This window comes from Dendrobates tinctorius, unplaced genomic scaffold, assembly GCF_039654945.1.
Source record: "Dendrobates tinctorius isolate UK_male_01 unplaced genomic scaffold, ASM3965494v1 ptg000060l, whole genome shotgun sequence".
Taxonomy (NCBI): Eukaryota; Metazoa; Chordata; class Amphibia; order Anura; family Dendrobatidae; genus Dendrobates; species Dendrobates tinctorius.
In genome coordinates this window covers 55261057-55273465 of record NW_027361728.1, presented here as the reverse complement: position 1 = coordinate 55273465, position 12409 = coordinate 55261057, and the positions used below count along the sequence as shown (strand labels likewise).

The 12409-nt window shown below is 47.5% G+C and overlaps 1 protein-coding gene across 4 annotated transcripts in view; it reads left to right on the top strand.

Moving 5' to 3' along the window:
* NMD3 (NMD3 ribosome export adaptor) overlaps positions 1-12409 on the top strand; it is a 90211-nt gene that overhangs the window by 17557 nt on the left and 60245 nt on the right. Inside the window, exon 1 of one of the 4 annotated variants that reach the window (XM_073578956.1) lies at positions 3-137. The exons of 1 other annotated variant lie outside the window; for it this stretch is intronic. Coding sequence is in view for 2 of the 3 variants with exons in the window: in XM_073578954.1 (XP_073435055.1) it covers positions 11814-11848 (35 nt within the window). In the remaining variant the exon portion in view is untranslated. Of the gene's footprint in view, positions 1-2; positions 138-234; positions 276-11804; positions 11849-12409 lie in introns of those variants that run through there. 2 more of the 4 variants (XM_073578955.1, XM_073578954.1) reach the window with 2 other exon arrangements.

Here is a 12409-nt window from a genome sequence, read left to right as displayed (position 1 = left end):
CGGCAGCGCGGACACCCCAACCAAGGACCCCCGGCCGTGACGTCACGCGGAAGTGTCTCTCCGGCCACGTGGTGGTGCGCAGCTGCGTGATCCTCCCGGTGTGAGTGACGGCGGCTCGTGGTGCCAGCGGCGGACAGGTCAGTATGCGGGGGTCTGGAATTATATGGAGGGTGGGGGCAGCAGCTGCTGCTTATGAAGCGTCTTGTTGCTGCCATTTGACTGAGGCGTCAGTATTACTTGTCCCCTGACATGTGGCTGATCATAGGTCATTTTATGTAAGAGAGATCTGCTGGATCCCTTTAGGCTGTGTGCCCACGATGCGATTTTTAAGCGGTTTTGCGGCCAAAAACGTTTAAAAAACTCGTACAGAACCCCCCCCCCATGCATTCCGCACATGTTGTACTAATGCTGCGCTTTTTTCCGCGGCGGAATCGCATCGCGGAAAAAATCGCAGCATGCTCATTCTTTTTGCGGAATCGCAAAGAATTGCCGCAATTCCGCACCCATAGGAATGCATGAGAATCGCTTCCCGCATGTGGCTATGCCCACCATGCGCAAAGTCAAGCATCTCATGTGCAGATGGTACCCATGGTGTGGAGGATAGGAGACTGTCCTCCAGGCCCTGGGTACCATACCCCTGTAAAAAAAAAAGAATAAAAAATCGCGGCAAAATCGCGCAGAAAAAAACGCGCGTTTTCTGGGAAGGAGTCCGGTTTTGAGTGTCCGGTTTAAAACGCTACGTGGGCACATAGCCCTAGGGTGTGTGCACACGCTGCGGAATCTGCTGCAGTGTACAGTACCATTATTCCATATGGGAATTAAAAACCGCTGTGCAGACGCTGCAGAATTTTCCGCGCGGATTTTGCTGCGGTTTCAAATCCGCAGAAAGAATTGCATGTCAATTCTTTCTGCGGATTCCGCAGCGGTTTACCATCTCCTCCATTGTGGAGATGGTAAAACCGCAGGCTAATCCACAGATCTTTTGACCTGCTGATTTATCTGCGGATCAATCCGCAGCAGATTCCGCAGCGTGTGCACACAGCCTTAAAGCCAGTGATCTGTCAGGACTGGGTGTTGGCCGTCCCGATGTGGGTGACCACTTGTGAGCAGAGCGGCCCCTATGTTGTGGGCTCACACCGGCCCCCTCATCACTCTGGTTACATTGGCTTTCTGCAGTAGAACCACATTTGCTATTTATTGTGCAATTTTTTGGGCAAAAAACTTGTGGAGCTTTTTTTTTTTTTTTGCATTCATCCTGAGCCCCTCTGGCTTCTTTTTGGAAAGTGGGCGGAGTTGAGCTGGGGGGTGTGGCCGATCACACGTGACATTTATTAGATGGGACAGATGCTAGTTATTGGCGGCCATCAGTATCTGATTGATGGGTGTGTGACAGGCGGCAGCCACCGACCAGCTGTTATTGGCGGCCATCAGTATCTGATTGATGGGTGTGTGACAGGCGGCAGCCACCGACCAGCTGTTATTGGCGGCCATCAGTGTCTGATTGATGGGTGTGTGACAGGCAGCAGCCACCGACCAGCTGTTATTGGCGGCCATCAGTGTCTGATTGATGGGTGTGTGACAGGCGGCAGCCACCGACCAGCTGTTATTGGCGGCCATCAGTATCTGATTGATGGGTGTGTGACAGGCGGCAGCCACCAACCAGCTGTTATTGGCGGCCATCAGTATCTGATTGATGGGTGTGTGACAGGCGGCAGCCACCGACCAGCTGTTATTGGCGGCCATCAGTATCTGATTGATGGGTGTGTGGCAAGCGGCAGCCACCGACCAGCTGTTATTGGCGGCCATCAGTATCTGATTGATGTGTGTGTGACAGGCGGCAGCCACCGCCCAGATGTTATTGGCGGCCATCAGTATCTGATTGATGGGTGTTTGACAGGCGGCAGCCACCGACCAGATGTTATTGGCGACCATCAGTATCTGATTGATGGGTGTGTGACAGGCAGCAGCCACCGACCAGCTGTTATTGGCGGCCATCAGTATCTGATTGATGGGTGTGTGACAGGCGGCAGCCACCGACCAGCTGTTATTGGCGGCCATCAGTATCTGATTGATGGGTGTGTGACAGGTGGCAGCCACCGACCACCTGTTATTGGCGGCCATCAGTATCTGATTGATGGGTGTGTGACAGGCGGCAGCCACCGACCACTTGTTATTGGCGGCCATCAGTATCTGATTGATGGGTGTGTGACAGGTGGCAGCCACTGACCAGCTGTTATTGGCGGCCATCAGTATCTGATTGATGGGTGTGTGACAGGCGGCAGCCACCGACCACCTGTTATTGGCGGCCATCAGTATCTGATGGGTGTGTGACAGGCGGCAGCCACCGACCAGCTGTTATTGGCGGCCATCAGTATCTGATTGATGGGTGTGTGACAGGCGGCAGCCACTGACCAGCTGTTATTGGCGGCCATCCCATCAGTATCTGATTGATGGGTGTGTGACAGGCGGCAGCCACCGACCAGCTGTTATTGGCAGCCATCAGTATCTGATTGATGGGTGTGTGACAGGCGGCAGCCACCGACCAGCTGTTATTGGCGGCCATCAGTATCTGATTGATGGGTGTGTGACCAGCTGTTAGTGGCGGCCAGAAGTTCTCAGATGCTGCTCCGTCGTTTCTGTGGTGGTCTTCACAGAGCTCTGTGGATCCATCGCCTCTGCAGATGAATAGGGTGGATCTGGAGTAGCCGGCCGTGGCCACCATTGTTTTGTAGGAGCTGCCGTGTTCTGGCAGCCTCTGAGTCGGTACCGGCTGATCTATGTGAGTGCTTGGTGTCACACCGCTCACCTATCGGATATTGATGGCCTGTCCTAAGGGAGCAGTCAGATGGCCGTGTACATGGGATGGAGATCAGGCCGCAGTTCTCGCACTGGCCGCAGCTCTCCCAGCCCGAGCATGACGGCTACATAGAAATACATGAGTCTGTCACACTCTGGAGAGCCGCCGCCGGCCAGTCCGGGCACTGTTCCGTTCTCGGTCTGACTGTGGCCTAAGGAGAGGCCATCGATAAAAAAAAGTAGTGGCCAAGCCCTTTAATATTTACGCAACAAAAGTGTAAGTGGTGACAGGACTGAGCGTCCTTTCAACTGGTTCCCTGCAGCCTCAAATCCATCGTCAGGAGCATCTTACACCAGTGCTCGCTTCGTGGAGACTAGTGCACAAAGCATCATTCATGATAAATCCGAGCCATTGTGGATCAGGCCTTGTCCAGCCGTCCGTTTTTCACCTGTGTGTGCAATCTGGGTATTTCACATATGGAGCATGTGCGCATTATTATCTATGCCACTAGTGATGAGCAAGTATACTCGCTCCTCAGTTGTCCTCCAAGTATTTAGGCATGCTCGGAGATTTAGTTTCTGTCGCTTCAGCTGCAAGATTTGCAGCTACTTGACAGCCTGAATACATGTGTGGAATGCCTGTTTGTTAGGGAATCCCCACATGTATTCAGGCTGTCTAGCAGCCACAAATCATGCAGCTGAGGCAACAAAAACTTGTCTCCAAGCACGCCAAAATACTCAGGGGACACCCGAGCAACGAATATACTCGCTCATCAATAATTACCAGTAGACTTGATGCGAATTGATGCCCTTGATCACATACATCAGCTTCATCAGTGATGGACAGAGCTGCAGGAAATGACCATATAACAGCTGAATCTGTACTGGGAAGTGAAAACCTGCAATGTGCGCTTATTAAGTGACCACATGGGCGTTGTCGCTGGCAGGTAGACCGATGTTAATTGCACAAGCAGAACATGACCTGCTGTGGATACTAAACCGTCAGCGCCAATTAATGCCGTGGATTCTTTTCTAGCTGTGTGGCTGTGATTTCAGAAATTATCATCCACGTTGCTGCTACCGTAGTCTTTAGCTGATTTTCCACCCTGACACGCAGACAGAAAATCTAGTGTTACTGACTGACGCTGTGCAGAGAAAACAACGGAGACATTTCCTACTTTGGTCCAATTTGTGGACAAAACTTGTCCATTCAAGTGACTGGGTCCCCAGAAGACGGACAGTTCTCTCTTCCAAGCTGCATCACCGGGGGATCACGAGGGCTTACCTTTGAGGTTGGAAACCCAAATCCTTTATTAGGGCTCATACTCACTTGCAAGAGACTCGCACGAAAACCTGGCACTGCCGCCAGCACTCACACCGGAGCGTGCGGCTACATGTATTTCTATGCAGTCGCACGCTCCAGTCCGAGTTTAGGCGGCAGTGCCAGGTTTTCATGCAAGAGACTCGCCCAAGAATCGGGCGAGTCTCTTGCAAGTGAGTATGAGCCCTTAACCCCTTTCCTTCATTGGACGCAATATGCCGTCCATGTGCCCTGGGCCCTAATTACCATGGGTGGAATATTACGTCATAGCTTATCGCGGCCGGGTGTCAGCTAATTATCATAGCTGACACCCGGCACAATGTGTCAGGGGCGGTCACGGACCGCCCACGACACGTTAACCCCTTGTACACCGCGATCAAACACGATCGCGGTGTACCGGGAGTTAAAGGGAAGCATCGGCAGGGAGGGGGCTCCCTCCGTGCTTCCCTGAGCCCCCCACAGCAGCGCAATGTGCAGCGCTGCTGCGGGGGTCTCCTTTCCTGCAGGTCCCCGGATCCAATATGGCGGCGGGGACCTCCGGGGGCCTGCAGGAAGCTGGCTTCCTCAGTGCCTGCAGAGCGCAGGCAAGGAGGAAACCTGCACACTGCCTGTGACAGATTGCTGATCTGTCACAGCGATCTGTGATGTGACAGATCAGCGATCTGTCACAGGACAGTTATGTCCCCTCTGGGACATTGTAATAAAGTTAAAAAAAAAAAAAAAGTGTAAAAATAATAAAAAAAAAAAATCGCTAAATAAATTCAAGAAATTTTTTATTTTTTTTGGAAATAAAAAAAAAACCAATAAAAGTACACATATTTGGTATCGCCGCGTTTGTAACGACCCGCCCTATAAAACTGTCCCATTAGTTAACCCCTTAACCGAACCCCTTAAAAAATAAAAAACGAAGCAAAAAATAATAATTTATTATCATACCGCCGAACAAAAAGTGCAATAACGCGCGATCAAAAAGACGCATATAAATATCCATGGTACCGCTGAAAACGTCATCTTGTCCTGCAAAAAACGAGCCGCCATACAGCATCATCAGCGAAAAAATAAAAAAGTTATAGCTCGCAGAATAAAGCGATGCAAAAATAATTATTTTTTATATAAAATTGTTTTCATTGCATAAAAGCGCCAAAACATAAAAAAACAACATAAATGAGGTATCGCTGTAACCGTACTGACCCGAAGAAGAAATCCGCTTTATCAATTTTATCGCACGCGGAACGGCGTAAACGCACCACCCAAAAGAAATTCATGAAACGCTGGTTTTTGTAAATTTTGCGTCCCAAAAAACAAAATAAAAAGCGATCAAAAAATGTCACATGCCCGAAAATGGTACCAATAAAAACGTCAACTCGTCCCGCAAAAAATAAGACCTCACATGACTCGGTGGGTCAAAATATGGACAAATTATAGCTCTCAATATGTGGTGATGCAAAAACTGTTTTTACAATAAAAAGCGTCTTTTAGCGTGTGACAGTTGCCAAATATAAAAACCGCCATAAATAGTAAATCAAACCCCCCCGTTATCATCCCCTTAGTTAGGGAAAAATAATAAAATTTAAAAAATGTATTTATTTCCATTTTCCCATTAGGGTTAGGGCTAGGGTTAGGGTTAGGGCTCAGATTAGGGTTAGGGGTGTGCTGGGGTTAGGGTTGGAGTTAGAATTGGGGGTTTCCACTATTTGCGCACATCAGGGGCTCTCCAAATGCAACATGGCGTCTGATCTCAATTCCAGCCAATTCTGCGTTGAAAAAGTCAAATGGTGGTCCTTCCCTTCCAAGCTCTGCCATGCGCCCAAACAGTGTTTTACCCCCACATATGGGGTATCAGTCTACTCAGGACAATTTGCAAAACAACTTTTGGGGTCCAATTTCTCCTGTTGCCCTTAGGAAAATAAAAAATTGGGGGCAAAAATATCATTTTTGTGGAAAAAAAATGATTTTTTTTATTTTCACGCCTGGGCGTTATAAACTTCTGTGAATCCCTTGGGGGTTCAAAGTGCTCACCACACATCTAGATAAGGTCCTTGGGGGGTCTAGTTTCCAAAATGGGGTCACTTGTGGGGGGTTTCCACTGTTTAGGTACATCAGGGGCTTTCCAAATGCGACATGGCATCCGATCTGAATTCCAGCCAATTTTGCATTGTAAAAGTCAAACGGCACTCCTTCCATTCTGAGCTCTGCCATGCACCGAAACAGTGGTTCCCCCCCACATATCAGGTATCAGCGTACTCAGGACAAATTGCACAATAATTTTTGCAGTCCAATTTCTCCTGTTACCCTTGGTAAAATAAAAAAAATTGAACCTGAAGTATTTTTTTTGTGAAAAAAAGTTAAATGTTCATTTTTTTTTTAAATATTCAAAAAATTCCTGTGACGCACCTGAAGGGTTAATAAACTCCTTGAATGTGGTTTTGAGCACCTTAAGGGGTGCAGTTTTTAGAATGGTGTCACTTTTGGGTATTTTCTATTATATAGACCCCTGAAAGAGACTTCAAATGTGATGTGGTCCGTAAAAATAAAATGATGTTGCAAAAATGAGAAATCGCTGGTCAACTTTTAACCCTTATAACTTCCTAACAAAAAAAAATTTTGGTTCCAAAATTGTGCTGATGTAAAGTAAATATGTGGGAAATGTTACTTATTAAGTTTTTTGTGTACCACATCTCTGTGATTTAAGGGCATGAAAATTCAAAGGTGGAAAATTGCGAAATTTTCAAAATTTTCGCCAAATTTCCATTTTTTTCACAAATAGCAAGTTATATGAATGAAATTTTACCACTATCATGAAGTACAATATGTCACGAGAAAACAATGTCAGAATCACCGGGATCCATGGAAGCGTTCCAGAGTTATGGCCTCATAAAAGGACAGTGGTTAGAATTGTAAAAATTGGCCCTGGAGTTAACGTGCAAACCACCCTTGGTAGTGAAGGGGTTAAAGGGAAGGTGCCTTCCTAAAAAAAAATTTTCAGCAATTGAAAAAATGTAAAGAATTAATGTTTACACTTTTCTTAAATATTATCATTTGTTGTTTTTAATTTTGTAAAATATGAAAAATAATTTTAAAAAGCTTGGCATTTCCACTTGTTAACACTAGGGAGAGCAGCTACTGAAATTTGGCACATAAACCTAGTGTACAACTAGCTCTCATTACTGCCCTGCAGTAATTATGGGCGGAATCTGCTGACATGGGTGTGGTGTCACTCCTCTCCTCCCCTACTGGGTGTTTGCTAAGGGAAAAGAGAGGATGACATTAAGGCCATGTGCACACCATGCAGATATCCAGCGGATCCGCAGCGGATTTTACCGCGAAGAACCGTTGCATATCCGCATAGTGATGTACAGTAGCATGTTAGGCGATAGAAAAAAAAAACGCTGTGCAGACGCTGCAGATTTTTTCGCGCGGTTTTCTTGTGGTTCAAAATATGCAGCATGTCACTTCTTTTGTGCGGTTTTCCACCTGCTCCATTCTCCAAATCCGCAGGGGGAAAACCGCAAGAAAAAAGGAAGAAATCCGCAGGAAAAATGCAGGTCATTTAACCTGCGGATTTCTTCAATTCTGCGCGGAAGAATCCGCAGGGCAAAAAAGTACGTGTGCACTTAGCCTCAGGCTATGTGCACACGGTGCGGATTCTGCTGCGTTGTACAGTACCTTTATTTCCTATGGAAATAAAAAGCTGTGCACATGCTGCGTTTTTTTCCGCGCGGTTTTGCTGCGGTTTACAATCCACAGCATGTCAATTGTTTGGTGCAGAAACGCTGCAGTTTTACACCTCATCCATTGTTTAAAACCGCAGATAAACCGCAGGACTTTTGTCCTGCGGATTTACCTGCGGTTTTCTCCACAAAATCCGCAGAGGCAAAAAACTACGTGTGCACATGGCCTAAGTGCAGATTTAGTGCAGTTTTTGTGCGGATTTCCCCTGCAGTTTTCTATAATGGAGCAGGTGGAAAACTGCAGCAAAACCGCACAAAAGAAGCGACATGCTGCTTCTTTTATTCCTCACCAAATCTGCGTGGAAAAATCTGCAGCATGTGCACAGCGTTTTTTGTTTTACATAGCCTTAAATAGTACTGTACATCGCGTGCAGTTCTGCAGGGCCAAATCTGCTGCAGAACTGCACAGAATCTGCACCATGTGCACAGGGCCTTAGGAACACAGTGATCAACCATTGTGATGGGGCCTGCAAAGTTACTGACTGTCTTTGCATGTAAAGTCTGGATCAGAACAGGTCATCAATCAGCAGAAATGTTTCCTGGATTTCTGTGGAGCAGACAAGAAGACGGTCCATACATGTGTATAAAACACAGCACTCTATGTACAATCCCTGGCACTGAACAGGGTGCCCCTCCATAGACCAGCACACTGCTCTCCTGAAATACTCTGTGCTGCTGTCACCCTGCTCCTCCCCCATAGACCAGCACACTGCTCTCCTGAAATACTCTGTGCTGCTGTCACCCTGCTCCTCCCCCATAGACCAGCACACTGCTCTCCTGAAATACTCTGTGCTGCTGTCACCCTGCTCCTCCCCCAAATATCTCTCTCTGTGACCCCCCATAGACCAGCACACTGCTCTCCTGAAATACTCTGTGCTGCTGTCACCCTGCTCCTTCCACCATACATCAGGCCCCTGTCGCCTCGCTTTCACACATCGCCAGGACAGGATTTGAGGTGAGGAATGGGGTCTTCGGTCACCGAGGATGGCAGGCAGCAAGGATTCTGGGAGCAGGGTGACAGCAGCACAGAGTATTTCAGGAGAGCAGTGTGCTGGTCTGTGGGGTCACAGAGGGCGATATATTGGGGAGGAGCAGGGTGACAGCAGCACAGAGTATTTCAGGAGAGCAGTGTGCTGGTCTATGGGGGTCACAGAGGGAGATATATGGGGGAGGAGCAGGGTGACAGCAGCACAGAGTATTTGGGGAGAGCAGTGTACTGGTCTATGGGAGGCACAGAGGGAGATATATGGTGGAAGGAGCAAGGTGACAGCAGAACAGAGTATTTGAGGAGAGCAGTGTGCTGGTCTATGGGGGGGGTCACAGAGAGAGATATTTGGGGGAGGAGCAGGGTGACAGCAGCACAGAGTATTTCAGGAGAGCAGTGTGCTGGTCTATGGGGGAGGAGCAGGGTGACAGCAGCACAGAGTATTTCAGGAGAACAGTGTGCTGGTCTATGGGGGAGGTCACAGAGAGAGATATTTGGGGGAGGAGCAGGGTGACAGCAGCACAGAGTATTTCAGGAGAGCAGTGTGCGGGTCTATGGGGGAGGTCACAGAGGGAGATATATGGTGGAGGAGCAGGGTGACAGCAGCACAGAAATCCAGGAAACATTTCTGCTGATTGATGGCCTGTTCTGATCCAAACTTTGCATGCAAAGACCCCATTCCCCTCCTCAGATCCTGCCCTGGCGATGTGAGAAAGCGTGGCGACAGGCGCAGTCCGGGGTGAAGCTGGGAAGCAGGATGGGTGAGAAATGTAGCCATACAGTAACGATAAAAATGAGACCCCCTCTCTTCAGCTGCCTGACCAGCCCTCCCCTGACTGCACCTAACTGCACCCTGACCCGTGTGCAGGTGCTCAGCCAGAACCACCCTAGAATGGTTCCCCTTTTAGCAGATAATACTGCCATAGTGTTCTCACATAATACCGCCATATAGATCACACATAATACCGCCATATAGATCACACATAATACCGCCATATACTTCACACATAATACTGCCATATAGTTCACACACAATACCGCCATATAGATCACACATAAAACCAGCAGGGTGACAGCAGCACAGAGTATTTCAGGAGAGCAGTATCACACGGCAGAGGATTAGATACACAGCTCAGCAGACAGTATCACACAGGATAGGATTAGATACACAGCTCAGCAGTCAGTATCACACTGGATAGGATTAGATACACGGCTCAGCAGACAGTATCACAGAATAGTATTAGATACACGGCTCAGCAGACAGTATCACACAGGATAGGATTAGATACACGGCTCAGCAGTCAGTATCACACAGGATAGGATTAGATACACAGCTCAGCAGACTGTATCACACAGGATAGGATTAGATGCACGGCTCAGCAGTCAGTATCACACAGGAGAGGATTAGATACACGGCTCAGTAGTCAGTATCACACAGGATAGGATTAGATACACATCTCAGCAGACAGTATCACACAGGATAGGGTTAGATACACATCTCAGCAGTCAGTATCACACAGGATAGGATTAGATACACGGATCAGCAGACTATCACACAGGATAGGATTAGATGCATGGCTCAGCAGTCAGTATCACACAGGAGAGGATTACATACACGGCTCAGCAGTCAGTATCACACAGGATAGGAGTAGATACACATCTCAGCAGTCAGTATCACACAGGATAGGATTAGATACACGGCTCAGCAGACTGTATCACACAGGATAGGATTAGATACACGGCTCAGCAGACTATCACACAGGATAGGATTAGATACACGGCTCAGCAGACAGTATCACACAGGATAGGATTAGATACACGGCTCAGCAGACTGTATCACACAGGATAGGATTAGATACACGGCTCAGCAGACTGTATCACACAGGATAGGATTAGATACACGGATCAGCAGACTATCACACAGGATAGGATTAGATACACAGCTCAGCAGACAGTATCACATAGGATAGGATTAGATACACGGCTCAGCAGTCAGTATCACACAGGATAGGATTAGATACATGGATCAGCAGACTGTATCACATAGGATAGGATTAGATACACGGCTCAGCAGTCAGTATCACACAGGATAGGATTAGATACATGGATCAGCAGACTGTATCACATAGGATAGGATTAGATACACGGCTCAGCAGTCAGTATCACACAGGATAGGATTAGATACATGGATCAGCAGACTGTATCACACAGGATAGGATTAGATGCACGGATCAGCAGACTGTAGCACACAGGATAGGATTAGATGCACGGCTCAGCAGACAGTATCACACAGGATTGGATTAGATACACGGCTCAGCAGACAGTATCACACAGGAGAGGATTAGATACACAGCTCAGCAGTCAGTATCACACAGGAGAGGATTAGATACACAGCTCAGCAGTCAGTATCACACAGGATAGGATTAGATACATGGATCAGCAGACTGTAGCACACAGGATAGGATTAGATGCACGGCTCAGCAGACAGTATCACACAGGATTGGATTAGATACACGGCTCAGCAGACAGTATCACACAGGATAGGATTAGATACACGGCTCAGCAGACAGTATTACACAGGAGAGGATTAGATACACGGCTCAGCAGTCAGTATCACACAGGATAGGATTAGATGTCCAGCAGATGGCGAAGTGTTTTGCAAGTGCAGGGGCTGCAGCTGGTCATGTGTTTTGGAAAGAGCAGCTCGGTCTCCTGGAGCTTGGTCCTGTATCCTCTCCTGCAGCTGGTATGTGCAGAGTGAACATCCAAGCCCTGCATCCGGCATAACAGGGCTTGCAATAGAGTGTAAATGGAGCTAAAAGGAAAGCACTGGGCTCTAATAAGATGGCGCCTGGCCACACCTACAGCTGTGAATTGAGCTGCCCACAGAGGCGTGCCCAGTTCACAGCTGATGCTGCTGCAATGATACAGATAGGGTCGGGAGCCGACTGTTATGTCTTATGCCCTGGGACTGCGGTAAATGAGCATGGAAAGTGTCGTTCAGCAGCCAGAAAGGTAAGATGGCAGCCCCCAGTGGCTGCATTAATACAGTAAAAACAAAAAAATTGTACACACCACTGAGTCAAGCTTAGGGGACAATATCTTTTATACTGTTTTCTTTTTCACATTAAATTATGAAAAAACATGGCACCTTCCCTTTAAGAACACTTCTGCATTCACCTCATACTATAGAATTAACTGCTTGACCCCCCCCATCATTTATTCTTTGTCCTCCAGGCCAGTAATGTGTCCTATTCATGAGGCAATCCCTGTTACTCAATATTTTAATATTTGCCTTCAGGAAAATATAACATTTAGGCCATGTTCAGTATTTGGTGAGTTTTTTACCTCAGTATTTGTATGCCCAAGCCAGGAGTGGGTGATAATCCAGAAGTGGTGACGTGTTTCTATTATACTTTTCTTCTTATTGTCTCACTCCTGGTTTTGGCTTTTTGGTGCAATACCGACCATACACTCAGCATGTGGCCTCCTAGCCATTTTATTAGGGATATCTTTAAGGGCTAAATCCCACCACTGTATTTTTGGTCTGAGTGTTGTCAGGCCAATGGTATTCAG